The 19074-nt window shown below is 39.3% G+C and overlaps 2 protein-coding genes across 5 annotated transcripts; one reads left to right on the forward strand and one right to left on the reverse strand.

The window, feature by feature from the left end:
• Window positions 1-255: 255 nt before the first annotated feature.
• On the reverse strand, window positions 256-3914 carry LOC112706115 (uncharacterized). Of its 2 annotated transcripts, XM_025757245.3 has the most exons (3): window positions 3380-3914; window positions 2150-2309; window positions 256-1736 (listed from the first exon to the last, which is right to left on the reverse strand). In XM_025757245.3, the coding sequence occupies exon 3, from the start codon at window positions 1721-1723 to the stop codon at window positions 746-748; it is 978 nt and encodes a 325-aa protein (XP_025613030.1). In that variant the 5' UTR covers window positions 1724-1736; window positions 2150-2309; window positions 3380-3914; the 3' UTR covers window positions 256-745. The 2 variants fall into 2 exon arrangements, with proteins under 2 accessions (XP_025613030.1, XP_025613029.1); XM_025757244.3 differs by lacking the exon at window positions 2150-2309.
• On the forward strand, window positions 3915-18209 carry LOC112706117 (uncharacterized). 3 transcript variants are annotated; one of them, XR_011864533.1, is made up of 4 exons: window positions 3926-4063; window positions 4228-4391; window positions 8860-10144; window positions 17546-18209. XR_011864533.1 is itself a non-coding variant. In XM_072200680.1 (3 exons), the coding sequence occupies exon 3, from the start codon at window positions 11804-11806 to the stop codon at window positions 14120-14122; it is 2319 nt and encodes a 772-aa protein (XP_072056781.1). In that variant the 5' UTR covers window positions 4249-4391; window positions 8860-10144; window positions 11569-11803; the 3' UTR covers window positions 14123-14313. The 3 variants fall into 3 exon arrangements, 1 of the variants encoding a protein (XP_072056781.1); XR_011864532.1 differs by lacking the exons at window positions 8860-10144; window positions 17546-18209 and adding an exon at window positions 6932-7170 and having other exon boundaries at window positions 3915-4063; XM_072200680.1 differs by lacking the exons at window positions 3926-4063; window positions 17546-18209 and adding an exon at window positions 11569-14313 and having other exon boundaries at window positions 4249-4391.
• The last annotated feature ends 865 nt before the right edge of the window (window positions 18210-19074 follow it).

The raw sequence follows: 19074 nt of genomic DNA on the forward strand, positions 1-19074 counted from the left end.
TATTCTAATTTCTAAACACTAAGAAAAATCAAATCATTTTCATCGCTGTTACACTTAAAAGACGATCTGACAATCTAATACAACCAAGTGCCGCATGCACTCATCGATATGACAAGAACTTAACAAATGAACAAACACTTACAATTTACGTATCAGTCATATTCTCCGTGATAATGGTGACAAACACTCCATGCCATGCTGACACGGTTAGAAAGATCTTCCATGTTAAGCCACATTGCCAGCAAGAATAGTAGGTCCAAGAATCCATCGAAGAAATTATTTATGCAATAATTCAAACTGTACAGTAAACATCAACTGAAGAATAAAGCATCATTTTTGAAAACGCATTATTTGGGGCATCTCCTCCTTGCCCCTAAACACCCTGTTCAGTTGACCACTTTCTGTGGTAGAAAGACAGCCAGCCAGTCCAAACCTATGTGATCTAAAATAATAATGACCTTGATATGCTAAACCTAGAAATAAAGGAGGCAGTGAGCGCTATGAAATTGCATTGCCTTTTAAAACAATAAATTCGAAAAGCTAAAAGAAGCTAGTAAAGTGATGCAAATATCAGTTGACAGATGAGATAGTAATATAACCAGAATGGGGTCTCAACTGCTATACTCTGCTAATTAAATAATAAAAATCGTTTGGCATAGCAACAAAACAAGCCATGCCAAGGTATCTGGCACACTAATGCAGAAGTGAAGCTTACTCCCCATATCTATGTAGTTCATCTCCGAATTTACCTGCCTGCATTTGGCATCCTATGCCTCCGTCGTCTTCTAGACCTCCCTAACAGTAGCCTGTGGATTCCTCGTCCAGAGACAGCAGCAGAAGCTGCAGGTGCAACATTGTGCAAACCAAAATGATCAACATTGAAAGAAACAGCAGCGCGGTCCTGATTGTACCTAATGTTGGAGAAAATGTGGCTATTTCTCCCCAGACCAAATGGCCTCATGGAGAAGAAATCGTCCTCCAAATATTCCTCTTCGGAATCATACTCATCACTATAAAAGGCATGATCATTCGGCTCAAGCACATAATCCCCCAATACCATAGCACCTGGTGTTGAAGATAGAATTGTGCTGATCACATCATTCCGTTCTCTTTCACACTCTAGCCTCTTCCATTTTTCTTCTCGAACAGGGTCCACCTCTCTTGGTCGAGAAAATGGATGCTTAGACTTAACATGCCTCCTGAGCTCCTTGTAATTCCCTACGAAAGAGCAATCATCCTGCATGCAACTTCTTTTCTTGGCATTCAGAGACTCTCGAGCCGCTTCAACCACTGTCCAACCTTTCACCTGTCTGCGACAAAGGGGGCAAAGAAGCTCAGGCACTTCTCTATTGTCATCAGGTTCACCTGCACTTAAGTCAAAATTTGAATTGTCTATTGCTAGCTGCATACTTTGAACAGAAGTTGCTTTTGTGTAGGCCTTCTTGTACTGCTCAAAACAGTTTGAATATCGATGACTAGTAGCACACATGTAAGGGCGACAACCTTTGTTATATGACGAACAAAGAAGAAGAATCGCATTGTGTGGGACCTCCATACACACAGAGCAAGTTGCATCTTCCCAATCCTTCTTCTCTGATGATTTGGTGGAGCTCTTCTTTCCACGAACATCTTTCATATTCTTTTGTGCACAAGATAAATGATATGGGGTTTCCTTGCGACCTTGAGGCTGGGACTTGGACCGTGTCTTACCAACTTTAGCCATTTACAAACTGAACCTGAGACAAATCAAAGAGGTAGAGATAATTATTGAAAATGGTACCATTCTAACAAAATAAACGAAAAAGGATCACCATTCCAAACACAATAAACCACAAGTATAAAATCTCATCATATCATTTAAATGACATCATACTCGTCAATCCTAAGCAAATCGGTGTGGCAAGTCCCAAAACAATGCAGATTGGAGATAATGGATAGAGAATAAATGTTATGCAACTTATTATAAAGTATTTACTCATGCAAAAATAGGAACTATATACAAATACAAATATAACATCAACATCAACAATAACAAGACTTGCCTTTCTATATAAGGTTTGGATTCAGATGACACCATTATCCAACCATAAGTGATAATTCATATTTACATCTAAATCATTAACAACTCATTCTATTTTATTAGTTTTACCTATGGCCTTTTCTAGGTCTCCCTCTACTGCTCATTGTTCAGTTACCTTCCATCTGAACCACTTTGTTATTGGAGGTCTCCACAAGCCTTTTTCACAAATGCCGTTATGTCGAAACACCCTAAAATGAGATTCTACCATTTTCTCTACAAAATTTAGGAACTAAATCCAAAACAAAAATCAGACGATCAGATCAGATCACACATATCATGAGCAGTGAAAAAGGTATGCACATTGCAGTTACGTATCACAGTCTTAAACTACAATGTCCTTAGATTTCTGAGGCATGGCATCTCAGAAGTAAACAAAGGACATAAAAGCGTGAAAAAATTATCCTTCCAGTTATCATCCTTATGTAATATATGTAGCCCCTATATGATGAATCAAACCAGTGGGAGCTAACTGCTTGGTTGGTAAACTGCGAGAAACCAAGAATATAACATTCAAAAGATGCTCAACTATCAACTATTTTCCAAAGGGTTATGTTAGGTGACCAATGACTTTGTTGAACAACATGAACAACCAGTCCTAAAATTGGCCAAATTCAATTAAAACACACTACACTCTAAATTACTCACATAAATCTTAAATTAGAATAATCATCCGCACACCTAGTGAATTGAACATCCGATATATCCATTGTTCACATTGTTTAATATTTTCATTGTCTAGCTATACTTTTTCTTTTCCAGAAGAGAAAGTCCAAGTGAAACAGTTTTGTAACCAACATGACTCTTTACGCAATCCACTATTTACACAATGAAAGAATCATACGAAGAACCCTGAACCGCTTCGATTTACCTACAGATACAGTTAATCTGTTTCGGAGAGATGGGGGGGGGGGGGAGGGGGGGAAGGTAAATTGTATATCGCTTATCGCTTTCGATTTTAGCACCAGAAAGCAGAGTTTTCTGCCACTCTTAAGAAATGCTAGCTACAATAGATCATAGATCGTACAAAATCATAACAAATTGACACAATTCAAGATCACAAATAGATTTCCGCGAAAATAGAATCAAGAGCTCGTAATTCAGAAATATTAACCATGGGAAGCTCATCCAAAACGAATTATATAATTTTTAATAAAAAAAAAGCATAAGCGAATTCAAAAAAGCCGCGCGAAAAAGTGAATCAAGAAAATGAGGGATGAAGAATTAGAGAAGCAAATGGAAGAGTGAATAGGAAAGGAAACGAAACCCTGGGAGAGGGAATGGAAAAGGAGGAGGGAGTACCTGGAATGAAGCGAAAGCGTTGCGAAGGGAGGGAGGACTGAATCGTTGGTTGGTTAGTTTGGAAAGAGGGATAGGGAAGGAGGGGAAGTGGCAAGGGAAATCGGAGAAGAATGGAAAGCCGATCTTGGCGCTCACGTTCTCCAAAAATCCGAAAATGAAGGCTTCAGTGGTGACGTGGGAAGCAACACCAACCCCCTCTCTCTCTCTCTCTCTGTTCTCTACCATGGACAGTGGACTCTACGCTTCTGTCTTCTCGCACCTTCAGACAAAAAAAAAATAAACAGAAAGTGAGTCGGCTGGGTTCTGGGCTTCTGGCCCTATTTTCTTCCTCTCTTAAAACCCATTCACATTTTTTTTGAACGGCTTTTAGAAGAGTTTTTTGGACCTGAACGGGTTTTAGTAGTTTAGGGCTTTAGGCAGACACCGTTGATTTTTCATGTAGCACATGTGGAAACTTCAAGTTTTAGGCTCAATAAAAGTTTCGAATGATGGTGCGTGGCCCAATAGTGATTGCTGAGTGATTAGTGAGCCGATTGCTGCATTTCATTTCAAGAGAAAGGAAGGAAATAAGAAGAAAGAAATGCAACCCTAAAGATAAAACTGGGGGCGAGGAGAGGAAGACGTTAAGCTGAGTCCATGGAAGAGTCTTCTAGCAACCTCCACCGTCTCCTTTTGCTCGAGATGGTAAGCAACTTTGTAATCTGAGGATACTTCGTAGTTACCCGATTTATGGTAGAGCCATTGAATTTTATCAGAACCGTCATCAATCCGTACCTTGAGTATTTGTTGAGCTATATTTAATTAATTGGGAGTTCCATGGAGTTTCATTCTCTATTCACATTTATCAGGTCACAAACTCTCGTCACATTTGGTTCTGTGAGATTTCGATTGAAACGGCAAAATCCAAGGATTAGAAGCAATGTTGATGTTGGAGCCATCCCCAACCTTCCAAATCAGTTCTCTTTTTCAACAACTTTGCGGCCCTCCAACAAGCTCCTCCATCTCCACGAAGGTAAGACACCATTCTTAGCTTTCATAACATTACGTACTTGGAGTATTTGTCTTTAAGCATTTTAGACAGCATAGAGTTAGGTTGAACCATAACTCTCCAACATTATTTTTCAAGTAAGGCTAGATTTTGTGCTATGAGATCTTTCCATCCCAAACCCCATTCCGTTTTGAGCCGTGACATCTTTTCCCAACTAACCTAAGAGTTTTTTTTTCTGTACCCTTTCGCCTCCATTAAATTTGGGTTAAAATATTGTAGATTCTCTAGATTAATGAATAAGACAGCTTAAAGCAGGAGAGAGAATAAATCGGGACTGCCGATCCCACGGCCTTTATTGGAATGTATCTTTCACCTATTGATAGCAATATTCGTTTTCACCCCTCTACCTTCTTATAAACTTTATCTGTAATCAGCCCAAAAGTGGCTTCTTGGATCTCTGATCCCAAGTATTTATCCTGAATATTTACATGAGGGATGTTCAATCTGTTCTCAAGCATCTGTCTCATTGTCAAAGTAGAGTTATTACTAAAAAACACAGACAAATTGTTTAGATTGAACTTTTGTCCACTAAAAGCCTCATAAGTGTCTAGGAGGACTGAAATGTTGTCACAACATTGGAGAGAAATTTTGCAAAAATTGTAAAGTTGTCGGCAAATAGAAGATGATTGATCTTAGGGCACCATTTCTTCAGTTGAATACCTTGAATGGTGTTGTTTCTTCTACTTTGTTTAGCAAGAAGAAAATGCATTCTGCACAAAATAAGAATAGACATGGGGATAGATGAATTTTTTTACGGATATTTTTTTGAAAAAATCAAAAGGTTGTCATTGTCATTCCACAATAACAGAATAAGAAATATTGGTAATCAGTTCCTAAATCAAACCAATCAATTTAGGACAAACCCTAATCTCGCCGTTATAAATCACAAAAATCGTCATTTAACTCTATCATAAGTCTTGCTCATATTAAATTTTACAGCTATTTCAGCGTCGAAGCCCTTCTTTTTATTCTTCAGGTATATCATGCATTTGTGAGAAATAAGGATATTATTTGAAAGGGTAAAATACTATTTTAGTTCCCAACATTTGGGTTAAATTCTAATTTAGTTCATAACATTTTATACGTCTTATTTTTTCTCAAAAAGTTTTAAACATGTTTAATGTGGTCATATCATTAATGAATGACGTAGACATTAATATCGTTACTAGTTAAGACATATATTCTCTCGTGTATTAGAAAATTAAAACCAAAACCTTCTTGTAATATTTTTTTCTTCAATTCTTTTTGCACAAAACCTTAAATCCTAATAATCAATCATTAACGCTTCAAATTCAAAGGAGAAACTTTTATATAATGATTGTCGGTGGATCGATTTTACTTACATACTGAAATCGAATGTTATTGGTTCTTTAATATGCAAATTATTTATGTCAAAGTTTAATGGTGGGACAATATTGGACCTACCTAATTTTTTTTTTTAATTGAAATACGACGTTTGAAAGCTTTTGGAATTGAAATAGAATGTTTGAAACGTTAGAGACCAAATCATGATTCGGCTCAAACGTTTGGGATTAAAATAATACTTTATCCTATCTAATATAAGCATACCCTTAAAAAAATTTTGTAGAACATAGAGGATATGTTAATCAGTCTCACGAGTCATATCACTAGCATTAGAAACCTCAGGGATTAGACACATTTGGGTGTGATTGAAACTTTTTAATATCCACCCTCCTGAAAAAACACATCCGTAAATAGACACATACGTAGAAGACACGAGCAAAATAAATAACCCATATATAGACACCTTCGAAAAAGACACGACAAAAAGAGACACGTCCCTCAGAAGATACATTCATGGTTAAACGAAAACACGAAAGACACATTGGAAGAAGACACCTCTAACAGAAGACACATTCATATATAGACACTTTCAAAGAAGACACGGTAAAAACAGACATGTCTCTCAGAAGACACATTCATAGTTAAATGAAAATACAAAAGACATATTGGCAAAGACACTTCCAGCAGAAGACATGTTCGTATACAGATACCTCCAAACAAGACACAACTAAAATAGACATTTACGTCAGAATACACATCCATAGATAACGAAAGACACATACATTAGTAGACACGTCCATAAGTAGACACATCCAGAAATAAACTCTTTAGCCACTTTAAACATGTACAATTTAAAACGTAGCAAGTGTTTAGCCTGTGCAAAATAAAACAAACCAATCCCCGAAGACATGATTCACATCCACAATACACGCATTCTCTGTTAATTAACCAACAAATTTCAACAAGGTTCACAAAATAAGTACCCACTAACAACATAAGAATCTAAAACAAACAGTCACCGTGTATAACACAAGGAAAATATCAAGTTCCAACAAAATATAACTCAGCATGGGAGGGTATCCTTAGATAAGGTAAAAAAGAATGTTAAATGCATCTTTTTTCTTCCCATGTTTAGCTCCTTTTGATGGGCTATTTTTTCGGCAATCCTTCAGCTCACCGAAGCATGCTCTTTGTGTCAGGTGCTGTGAACGATGTCCGAACCTCCTTATGTTCGTTTCTTGGTTGGTTGTGTCGCACGGCAGGGTAAGGAAAGGGCATTCAGTGCTCTCCAATGACTGAATTTTTTTTACCCAGAATGATATCAAACATTGTTTCCATCTTGTCTAACTTGTTGGTGTCCTGCATGTGAAAATAAATATTGTATACAATGATGTGTTATTTATTTAGCAATAAAATTTGGAATCTCACTTAATCCCAATCATTCGGTTTTTCGCCTTTGGTTCAGTACTCCATGAATTTTATTACATATACACAACAATCAAATTTATGTGAATGGAAACAATGGGCTGTATTAGGAGAACCGGTATACATCTCAATTGAACTTACTAATTAAGGTATTGTTAGGATTTGAGGGGGATTCATCCATTTGGTTGTATTACAACAGAGGCGAATGTGCAAGGCAAGCCTCTCTGAGTGGGCTTATACGTGGGGATGACCACTTAAGTTATGTCTTCAATGAACCTTTTCTGAAATGCATTCAAAGTTTAAACGTAATACAATATTTTAGGTTAAATAGATTAACAGAGACATTAGATCTTTTGCTACCGTATATGCATCTAGTTTCATCCGTGATGTATCATGTGGTTTAGCGTGTACACTATCTAGTACAAAAAGACTTTTTCCAAAGATATTGAATATATACATCCACCAGCGACGAGACATACCTAAAGGAAAAATTCACTGCAATAGTATACACTTGTAATTAAGCAGATTACGTACACGGATAAACAGAAATAGATCTTGGTTGCTTGGTTGCAACGATGTAATCCATGCGTACGCACCCCGTACGCCTGGAAAAACAATCGGCGTAAATCGCTGATTTGGTCGAGAGTTATGTTGTCTTGGTGCTGGCACTGTGCATTTCGCACGACCAGTAGGCACGCGTACGCGTCGCCTGCACCTTCCACAAACCCACGCGCACGCGTGCTTTCCGCGTACGCGTGGATGTCCAAAACGACGTAAATGAGTTTTTGAACTGAGAGTTACGCGGGAGTGAGGCTGGATTCGTGCGTTTCGCACGATTCCTAGTCACGCGTACGCGTGACGGACGCTTACGCGTCCCTCCCCTATACGCTCACCCACACGTATGCGTGGACGACGCGTGCGCGTCGCCGTGTCACTTGCACATAGCGCACCGCTTGTGCTGTTTAATTTCAATTTCCCTTTCAAATCCTAATTATCTCTTCCTCTTTCTTTCTTCTTTCTTCCCTATTCTTACTCTCTTCTTCTCTCTTTCTTAACTTCTTTTTCCTCCATTCTTATTACTTTTCTTTCACTTACATTCTCCATTACCTCTCTATTTTCATCTTTTTCTTAAGGTTCTTTTTTTTCTCTTCTATTTTCTATTTTTGCATTCATATGTTGGTGTTGGAGATTTATTTAGGTATTATTTTATTATATTTGAGCTTATGGATATTATGAAGAGTGATTTGACAATTTCTATTTTATTTTAGATCTCATAAATGCTTTGATTAATTACTTTACTTTCAAATTTTAACCGTGCATACCAAGTATCTGTAAAAAAGCTCTCATGGCATTTTGTGCTCTCTTTTATTTTATTTTTACACTTTAATGCATTCTTTTTCACCACCCTTGATTCCCTTGTAAGTTAAGTATATTAGTCATTAATTGTCAACATTCAAGTGCTATTTTATTTTGTTCCATGTGATAATTATCTTTGCTAATTAATGCTTGGACTATGCTTCTCATGCCTCTTACATGCATTCCATATACCCTCTTACATCTAGTTCTTCTCATATGCCCGCATACTTTTAATTGCTGTCCCATGTGCATGTTTATTTCCTTGGGCATTTATTATCACTTGAACTTTCTTCCTCTCGATTTTTTGTTATCTACATTTAATGTTTTCCCTTTCTTTCTTCCTTAGGATGGGTACCCAGAAAGGGAAGGGGAAAGCCACTGATAAGACACCAGTAAGAAAAGGCACTAAGAGAGCAGCGGCCAAGGCGCAACCCACTACAAGCATTCTGCTACCCACGAAGCGGATGAAGCGGACAATCAAAGTTGATGAGGCGGAAAAGGCGTTTCCTGTGCGGGACTCTGCACGATTCACTAACTGTTATTGTGAGCGAATGTTTCCCATCCTGGCTGAGAGGAACTACAATAATGAGCATTTACTCATCCTTCCAACACACTTTGTTGATTTTGTGGAACCCTGCATTGAAAGGAGACAGTGGGGATTCTTGAGGAGGCAGCCGCGGGAGGCCAATCTGTCATGGGTAGTTGAATTCTACTCCAACTTTCACTTGCCAACTCTTCAGTCTGTCTATGTTGGTCAAAAGCAAGTCACTGTCTCCGAGGGTGCTGTTAAGAGAGTATTGGATCTTTCACCTAGCCCAGAGGGATTGGACGCCTATCAAGAGGCCTCTCTCAAGCGCCAGACATACTAGTTTGACTGGGATAGCGTCCTTGGAGTTATAGCACAACCTGACAGCACTTGGATTTATGGCCAACATTGGACTCGACCTAAGAGCATCTCAGCTCCTGCACTTACCTTGGAGGCTTGCATGTATGCCCAAATTATGTCTCACTATGTCTTTTCGAGCACTCACGAGTCCATCTTCACTGCGGACATGGCTGTTATCATCTAGTGCATTCTCACAAAGCAGCCCACAACTTACCCAGACACATCTGGCAGGCCATGGGACACGTGCAAATTGTGGGCGACTGACCTTTTTCCACACTGGTTTCGGATCTTGTCTCTGCAGTTGGAGTTTCCTATAGGGCTGGAGACTCCAGAACCATGCTCTCACGGGCTGATCGGTATGTCTCAAATGGGAAGTATTTCAGACCCCCGGTACCCTCTGCTAGCCGGCATCTAGACCCATCTTTAGACACTCCTCCTACTTCTGCACCGCCATCACCCACACCTCTTACACTATTCACTACTCAGATGTTTCTTCAGAGGTTAGACCGGTAGATGGAGCGCCGCCATAGGCGCCGATACAACTATCTGAAGGAGCTCATTGTTAATACTCTTCCACCTCCAGAAGAGAAGGATACCCCGAACTCCGCTTCACCTACCAGCACCGGAAGCCAGACTGACCCCAACTGTAGAGGGGATGTTACCAACCCCACCTTGCTCTTTACTGATGGAACGGAGGACCGTGCCAAGCCTTAAGTGTGGGGTGGTCAGTACCTGACTTCCGGATGTAATCTCTCTTTCTTAACACCAATATGTCAATTTTCTTTTGTTAGATATGATAAATTGCATGATAATAATTGCTTGCATGTATGTTCTACTTGGTTGAAGTAATGAACTTCTTTTCAAGACATTATTTATAATATTTCACTAATTCAAATTAAAAATGCGTTAACCTTGTTTGAAGATTGTAATTTGAAACATGGTTTATAGTTAAGAATACACAATCTGTAAGATTTTGAACTTAATTATATGGTCACATTATTTAACTATAATTTTTGTTCTTGTGTGCTTGTTTCTCTATGATCGCACTCTTTGTTTTATTACATTCTATATGTCCATTGTTTAGTGTATATTTATGCATACATATGATTGAGCTCATCATTTGTTATTAGCTCACTTATCCCAAATAGCCTACCATTTCATCTGCTTTTGTTTGTCACTTTGAGCTTTTTTAATCCACAGTTGTTCTTTATATTATCACATTACTAGCCTTAAGAGGAAAAACAAGTAATTATCCCAATTGAATTTTTGGCTAGTTTAGGATAAAAATTGTGTGGCAATTAAGTGTGGGAAAATGTAAAAGGTTGGTGAGAATGTGTTTTGTTTCTATTGACAAATTTTAAGAATTTGGGTACTACTTATGTGAAATTTTACAAAAACTATAGGCATTAATCTATTATATTTTTCTATTTAAAAAAAGAGAGAATAAATAAATAGGGGACAAAAATTACCGCAATGTTAAGTGCAATAAAAAGATCAATGCATATGTGATGAAATTAAAGAAAATTTGATACATGAGTATGTGAAATATACAAAAGTGAGATTATGAGTATTTAGGCATGATTCTAAAATTATATAGGGTGTATGTGTGTTAGGAGAGAACTTATATTAGTCAAAGATTCAAATTATATCTTATTTGGCCATACATATATTCTCACCCTTATCTTAGTTTCATTACAATCTTGAAAAGACTTCATGATGTTTGCATTTGTATACTAGATATCTGTTGATTGGTTAGATAAAGAGCAAAGTTTAGAAAGCATGATTAGAGGAGACTAGAGTGGATTAACCCTAGACACATGAGTGATTATAGTGCATATACACTTCCAGTGAGGGTTTAATGCTTGACTTTATGGGTTTTCATGAGCTATTTTCATATAAGTTTACTTGTCTTTCGTTGTGTGATTTGAATTAGTGGAATCTGATTCATGTTTGTTTGGAAGAACTTGTTTACTTTTGCTTTAATGGGTGCCATACTGAAAAAATGTGGGGATCCGAGTCCATGCATGGTTACTTGTACTATTGAGGGTATACAATTTTTTGACTGCATGTGTGATTTAGGCGCATGTGTGAGTATTATGCCATTATATGTATATGATGCTTTGAGGATACCTCCCTTAAAAAGGTCGGCAGCACGTTTTGTTTTGGCAGATAAAAGCATTATCTCGGTTGTTGGAATTGCTGAGGACGTGCTAGTGAGCATTAAGGGGCTAACATTCCCTACTGACTTTTACATTTTAGAGATGCCCTTAATGACTCAGGAAGACCATCATCGATTCTGCTTGGAAGGTCATTTCTGAAGACTTCAATGTTCAAATTGGATGAAGCTATGAAGCACCCACCGGAAGATCACTCCATCTTCTAGTGCGACATTATTGATGAGACCATGGCTGAAGTCCACCAAGAAGAAGTAGAAGGGATGAACATGGAGCAAGGTGCAAGTGTGGGAAAATCCTCTAAGTTTATCGCAGACACCCTGCCACCACCAGTGGCTCCAGACGATCAAGAGAAGGAGATGGCAGCCGAAAATAATAATAATAATAATGCAAGGAGAATGCTTGGTGACTTCACAAAGCCAACATCCAAGTTTGATGGAAGAAGCATCTCCATTCCTGCCATTGGAGCCAATAACTTTGAGCTTAAGACTCAACTAGTTGCATTAATGCAACAAAACTGCAAGTTTTATGGACTTCCATCTGAAGATCCTTATCAATTTTTAACTGAGTTCTTGCAGATCTGTGAGACTGTAAAGACGAATGGAGTTGATCCTGAAGTCTACAGACTCATGCTTTTCCCTTTTGCAGTAAGAGACAGAGCTAGAATGTGGTTGGATTCACAACCTAAGGATAGCCTGGACTCCTGGGATAAGCTGGTCACTGCCTTCTTGGATAAATTCTTTCCTCCTCAAAAGCTGAGCAAGCTGAGAGTGGATGTTCAAACCTTCAAACAAAAAGATGATGAATCCCTCTATGAAGCTTGGGAAAGATACAAGCAGCTGACCAAAAGATGTCCATCTGACATGTTTTCAGAATGGACCCTATTAGATATATTCTATTATGGTCTCTCTGAATTTTCGAAAATGTCATTGGACCATTCTGCAGGTGGATCTATTCACCTGAAGAAAACGCCTGAAGAGGCTCAAGAACTCATTGACATGGTTGCAAACAACCAGTTCATGTACACCTCTGAGAGGAATTCCGTGAATAATGGGATACTTCAGAAGAAAGGAGTTCTTGAAATTGATGCTCTGAATGCCATATTGGCTCAGAACAAAATGTTGACTCAACAGGTCAACATAATCTCTCAAAATCTGAATGGATTGCAACATGCATCCAACAGTACTAGAGAGGTAGCTTCTGAAGAAGCTTATGATCCTGAGAACCCTGCCATGGCAGAAGTTAATTACATGGGTGAACCTTATGGAAACACCTATAACCCATCATGGAGAAATCACCCAAATTTCTCCTGGAAGGATCAACAAAAGCCTCAACAAGGCTTTAACAATGGTGGACGCAATAGGCTGAGCAATAGTAAGCCATATCCATCATCTTCTCAGCAACAGACAGAGAATTCAGAACAAAACACTTCTAATTTAGCCAATATTGTCTCTGATCTGTCAAAAGCCACTTTCAGTTTCATGAATGAAACAAGATCCTCCATTAGAAATTTGGAGGCACAAGTGGGCCAGCTGAGTAAGAAAGTCATTGAAACTCCTCCCAGTATTCTCCCAAGCAATACAGAAGAGAATCCAAAAGGAGAGTGCAAGGCCATTGATTTAGTCAATATGGCCGAATGCACAAGGGAGGAGGAGGACGAAAATCCTAGTGAGGAAGACCTCCTGGGACGTCCTTCAAGCAAGAAGGAGTTTCCTATTAAGGATCCAAAGGAATCTGAGGCTCATCTAGAGACCATAGAGATTCCATTAAATCTCCTTCTGCCATTCATGAGCTCTGAAGACTATTCTTCCTCTGAAGAGGATGAAGATGTGACTGGAGAGCAAGTTGCTCAATATTTAGGAGCTATCATGAAGCTGAATGCCAAGCTGTTTGGTAATAAGACTTGGGAAAGTGAACCTCCCTTGCTCATTAGTGAACTAGATACTTGGATTCAGAAAACTCTACCTCAAAAGAAACAAGATCCTGGCAAGTTCTTAATACCTTGTACCATTGGCACCATGAGCTTTGAAAAAGCTCTATGTGATCTGGGGTCAGGGATAAATCTTATGCCACTCTCTGTAATGGAGAAGCTGGGGATCATTGAGGTACAACCTGCCTTGTTCTCATTGCAATTGGCAGATAAGTCATTGAGACAAGCTTATGGAATAGTAGAGGACGTGCTAGTAAAGGTTGAAGGCCTTTACATCCCTGCTGATTTCATAATCCTAGACACTAGGAAGGAAGATGATGAATGCATCATCCTAGGAAGACCTTTCCTATCCACAGCAGGAGCTATGATAGATGTCAACAGAGGAGAATTAGTCCTTCAATTGAATGGGGACTACCTTGTGTTTAAAGCACATGGACATCCCTCTGTGACAAAAGAGAGTAAGCAGGAAGAGCTTCTCTCAGTTCAGAGTCAAGAAGAGCCCACACAGTCAAACTCTAAGTTTGGTGTTGTGAGGCCACAACCAAACTCTAAGTTTGGTGTTCAGACCCCATATCCAAACTCTAAGTTTGGTGTTGGGACTACACTAACATTGACCTGATCACCTTGTGGCTCCATGAGAGCCACTGTCAAGCTATTGACATTAAAGAAGCGCTTGTTGGGAGGCAACCCAATTTTAATTATCTAATTTTTATTTTATTGTTATTTTGTGTTTTATTAGGTACATGATCATGAGGAGTCACGAAAAAATCAAAAAAATTAAAAACAGAGTCAAAAAACAGAAGAAAAAAATTTCTCACCCTGGAGGTAGCACAGACTGGCGTTCAACGCCAGTAAGATGCATCTGGCTGGCGTTCAACGCCAGAATAGAGCACCATTCTGGCGCTGAACGCCAAAAACAAGCAACATCCTGGCGCTGAACGCCAGGAATGTGCCTGGAGGAGACAAGCTGGCGTTAAACGCCAGCAACAAGCATGAAACTGGCGTTCAACGCCAGAAACATGCATTACATGGGCGTTGAATGCCCAGAACGTGCACCAATGGGCGTTTGAACACCAGAATGATGCACGAAGGCAATTTACATGCCTATATGGTGAAGGAATGGTATTTCTTTTCACCTCAGGATCTGTGGACCCCACAGGATCACCTCAGGATCTGTGGACCCCACAGGATCCCCACCTACCATATTCCCACCTTTTCTTTTAATCCTAATCACACTCTCCTAATCCTAATCTCATTTCACTCTTTCCCATGTCACACTTCCCAAAAAAAAAAACCTTCACCAATCACTTCAATTCCTCTTCCCAATTACCCCATTCACCATTCACATCAACCCACTCTTCCCCATAAACCCCACCTACCTTCATACAATTCAAATTCAATTTCCCACCCATTCCCACCCAAAATGGCCGAACACCCACCCTCCCCTCTCCCTATAAATACCCTTCCCTTCTACTTCATTTTCACATAACACAACCCCTTCTTCTCCCACATAGCCGAACCTATTTCTTCCCCTCTCTACCATATTCTCTTCTTCTTCTTCTCTTCCTTTCTTTCTTGCTCGAGGGCGAGCAAAATTCTAAGTTTGGTGTGGTAAAAGCATAAGCTTTTTGTTTTTCCATTACCATCAATGGCACCTAAGGCCGGAGTATCCTCTAGAAAAGGGAAAGGGAAGACAAAAGCTTCCACCTCCGAGTCATGGGAGATGGAAAGATTCATCTCCAAAAGCCATCAAGACCACTTCTATGATGTTGTGGAAAAGAAGAAGGTGATCCCCGAGGTTCCTTTCAAGCTCAAAAAGAATGAGTATCCGGAAATCCGACATGAAATCCAAAGAAGAGGTTGGGAAGTCATAACCAACCCCATGCAACAAGTTGGAATATTGATGGTTCAAGAGTTCTATGCCAATGCATGGATCACTAGGAACCATGACCAAAGTATGAACCCGAATCCAAAGAACTATCTCACAATGGTTCGGGGGAAATACTTAGATTTTAGTCCGGAAAATGTGAGGTTGGCATTTCACTTGCCCATGATGCAAGAAGATGAACGCCCCTACACTAGAAGGGTCAACTTTAATCAAAGGTTGGACCAAGTCCTTATGGACATATGTGTGGAAGGAGCTCAGTGGAAAATAGACTCCAAAGGCAAGCCAGTTCAACTAAGAAGACTGGATCTCAAGCCTGTGGCTAGAGGATGGTTGGAGTTCATTCAACGCTCTATCATTCCTACTAGCAACCGATCTGAAGTTACTGTGGATCGGGCCATCATGATCCATAGCATCATGATTGGAGAGGAGGTAGAAGTTCATGAGGTCATCTCCAATGAACTCTACAAAATAGCCGACAAGTCCTCCACCATGGCAAGGCTAGCCTTTCCTCACCTTATATGCCATCTATGTTACTCAGCTGGAGTTATCATAGAAGGAGATACCCCCATTGAAGAAGACAAGCCCATCACCAAGAAAAGGATGGAGCAAACAAGAGAAGCTCCTCACGGCCCTCAAGAAGTGCATGAGGAAGCTCATCATCAACAAATTCCTGAGATACCTCAAGGAATGCACTTTCCTCCCAACAACTATTGGGAGCAACTCAACACCTCCTTAGAAGATTTGAGCCATAATGTGGAACAATTAAGGGTGGAACATCATGAGCACTCCATCATTCTCCAAGAAATAAGAGAAGATCAAAGAGCAATGAGGGATGAGCAACAAAGGCAAGGAAGGGACATAGAAGAGCTAAAGAACATCATTGGTCCTTCAAGAAGAAGACGCCACTAAAGGTGGATTCATTCCTTGTTCTTTATTTCTTTCTGTTTTCGGTTTTTAATGTTGTGTTTATCTATGTTTTGTGTCTCTACTTCATGATCATTAGTATGTAACCATGCCTTAAAGCTATGAATAAAATCCATTAATCCTTCACCTCTCTTAAATGAAAAATGTTTTAATTCAAAAGAACAAGAAGTACATGAATTTCGAATTTATCCTTGAATTTAATTTAATTATATTGATGTGGTGGCAATACTTTTTGTTTTCTGAATGAATGCTTGAACAGTGCATATTTTTGATCTTGTTGTTTATGAGTGTTAAAATTGTTGGCTCTTGAAAGAATGATGAACAAAGAGAAATGTTATTGATGATCTGAAAAATCATGAAATTGATTCTTGAAGCAAGAAAAAGCAGTGAAAAAGTAAGCTTGCGAAAAAAAAAAGTGGCGAAAAAAAAATAGAAAGAAAAAGAAAAAGCAAGCAGAAAAAGCCAATAGCCCTTAAAACCAAAAGGCAAGGGTAAAAAGGATCCAAGGCTTTGAGCATCAATGGATAGGAGGGCCTAAGGAAATCAAATCCAGGCCTAAGCGGCTAAATCAAGCTGTCCCTAACCATGTGCTTGTGTCATGAAGGTCCAAGTGAAAAGCTTGAGACTGAGTGGTTAAAGTCGTGATCCAAAGCAAAAGAGTGTGCTTAAGAGCTCTGGACACCACTAACTGGGGACTCTAGCAAAGCTGAGTCACAATCTGAAAAGGTTCACCCAGTCATGTGTCTGTGGCATTTGTGTATCCGGTGGTAATACTGGAAAACAAAGTGCTTAGGGCCACGGCCAAGACTCATAAGTAGCTGTGTTCAAGAATCAACATGCTTAACTAGGAAAGTCAATAACACTATCCGAAATTCTAAGTTCCTAGAGAAGCCAATCACTCTAAACTACAAAGGAGAAAGTGAGATGCCAAAACTGTTCAGAAGCAAAAAGCTACAAGTCCCGCTCATCTAATTAAATTAATATTCATTGATATTCTGAGATTTATAGTATATTCTCTTCTTTTATCCTATTTTTTTTCAGTTGCTTGGGGACAAGCAACAATTTAAGTTTGGTGTTGTGATGAGCGGATAATTTATACGCTTTTTGGCATTGTTTTTAGATAGTTTTTAGTGAGTTTGAACTACTTTTAGGGATGTTTTCATTAGTTTTTATGTTAAATTCACATTTCTGGACTTTACTATGAGTTTGTGTGTTTTTCTGTGATTTCAGGTAAATTCTGGCTGAAATTGAGGGACTTGAGCAAAACTCTGAAGAAGGCTGACAAAAGGACTGCTGATGCTGTTGGAATCTGACCTCCCTGCACTCGAAATGGATTTTCTGGAGCTAAAGAACTCCAAATGGCGCGCTCTCAACGGCGTTGGAAAGTAGACATCCAGGGCTTTCCAGCAATATATAATAGTTCATACTTTATTCGAAGATTGACGACGTAACTTGGCGTTGAACGCCAAGTTCATGCTGCTGTCTGGAGTTAAACGCCAGAAAAACGTCATGATCCGGAGTTGAACGCCCAAAACACGTCATAACTCAGAGTTCAACTCCAAGAGAAGCCTCAGCTCGTGGATTAATCAAGCTCAGCCCAAGCATACACCAAGTGGGCCCCGGAAGTGGATTTATGCATCAATTACTTACTCATGTAAACCCTAGGAGCTAGTTTATTAAAAATAGAACATTTATCTATTGTATTAGATATCTTTGATCACTTTAGGTCTTTGATCATTCGGTCTTGTGACCACAAGGGGGCTGGCCATTCGGCCATGCCTGAACCTTTTACTTATGTATTTTCAACGGTGGAGTCTCTGCACACCATAGATTAAGGGTGTGGAGCTCTGCTGTACCTCAAGTATTAATGCAATTCTATCGTCTTTTATTCAAATCCCTCTTATTCTTATTCCAAGATATTCATTCGTACCCAAGAACATGATGAATGTGATGATAAGTAACCCTCATTATCATTCTCACTTATGAACGCACGTGATTGACAACCACTTCCGTTCTACATGCAACAAGAGCTTGAATGTGTATCTCTTAGATTCCCCAACAGAATCTTCGTGGTATAAGTTAGATAGATGGCGGCATTCATGAGGATCCGGAAAGTCTAAACCTTGTCTGTGGTATTCCGAGTAGGACTCTATGATTGAATGACTGTGACGAGCTTCAAACTCCTGAAGGCTGGGCGTGATGACAAGCGCAAAAGAATCAAGGGATTCTATTCCAACCTGATTGAGAACCGACAGATGATTAGCCGTGCTGTGACAGAGCATAGGAACATTTTCACTGAGAGAATGAGATGTAGCCATTGACAACGGTGATGCCCTACATACAGCTTGCCATGGAAAGGAGTAAGAAGGATTGAGTTGAAGCAGTAGGAGAGCAGGCGTCCTTGAGCCATACAGTATCTTCATTCGCTTATCTGAAATTCCCACCAATGAGGCTGCATGAGTACTCTATCCCTTTTATTATATATTTTCTTATTTCTATTTTCAAAAACCCATAAAATCTGCCTAACTGAGATTTACAAGGTGACCATAGCTTGCTTCATACCAACAATCTCTGTGGGATCGACCCTTACTCACGTAAGGTTTATTACTTGGACGACCCAGTACACTTGCTGGTTAGTTGAACGGAGTTGTGTCCACTCGTGCCAATTTCAAATTCCATAATTTTACAATTACGTGCAACTACAGCACCAAGTTGATGAATGCAACTCAAAGAATAGTGATCACAATTTCGTCCACCAA

This window comes from Arachis hypogaea, chromosome 8 (genome assembly GCF_003086295.3).
Source record: "Arachis hypogaea cultivar Tifrunner chromosome 8, arahy.Tifrunner.gnm2.J5K5, whole genome shotgun sequence".
NCBI lineage: Eukaryota > Viridiplantae > Streptophyta > Magnoliopsida > Fabales > Fabaceae > Arachis > Arachis hypogaea.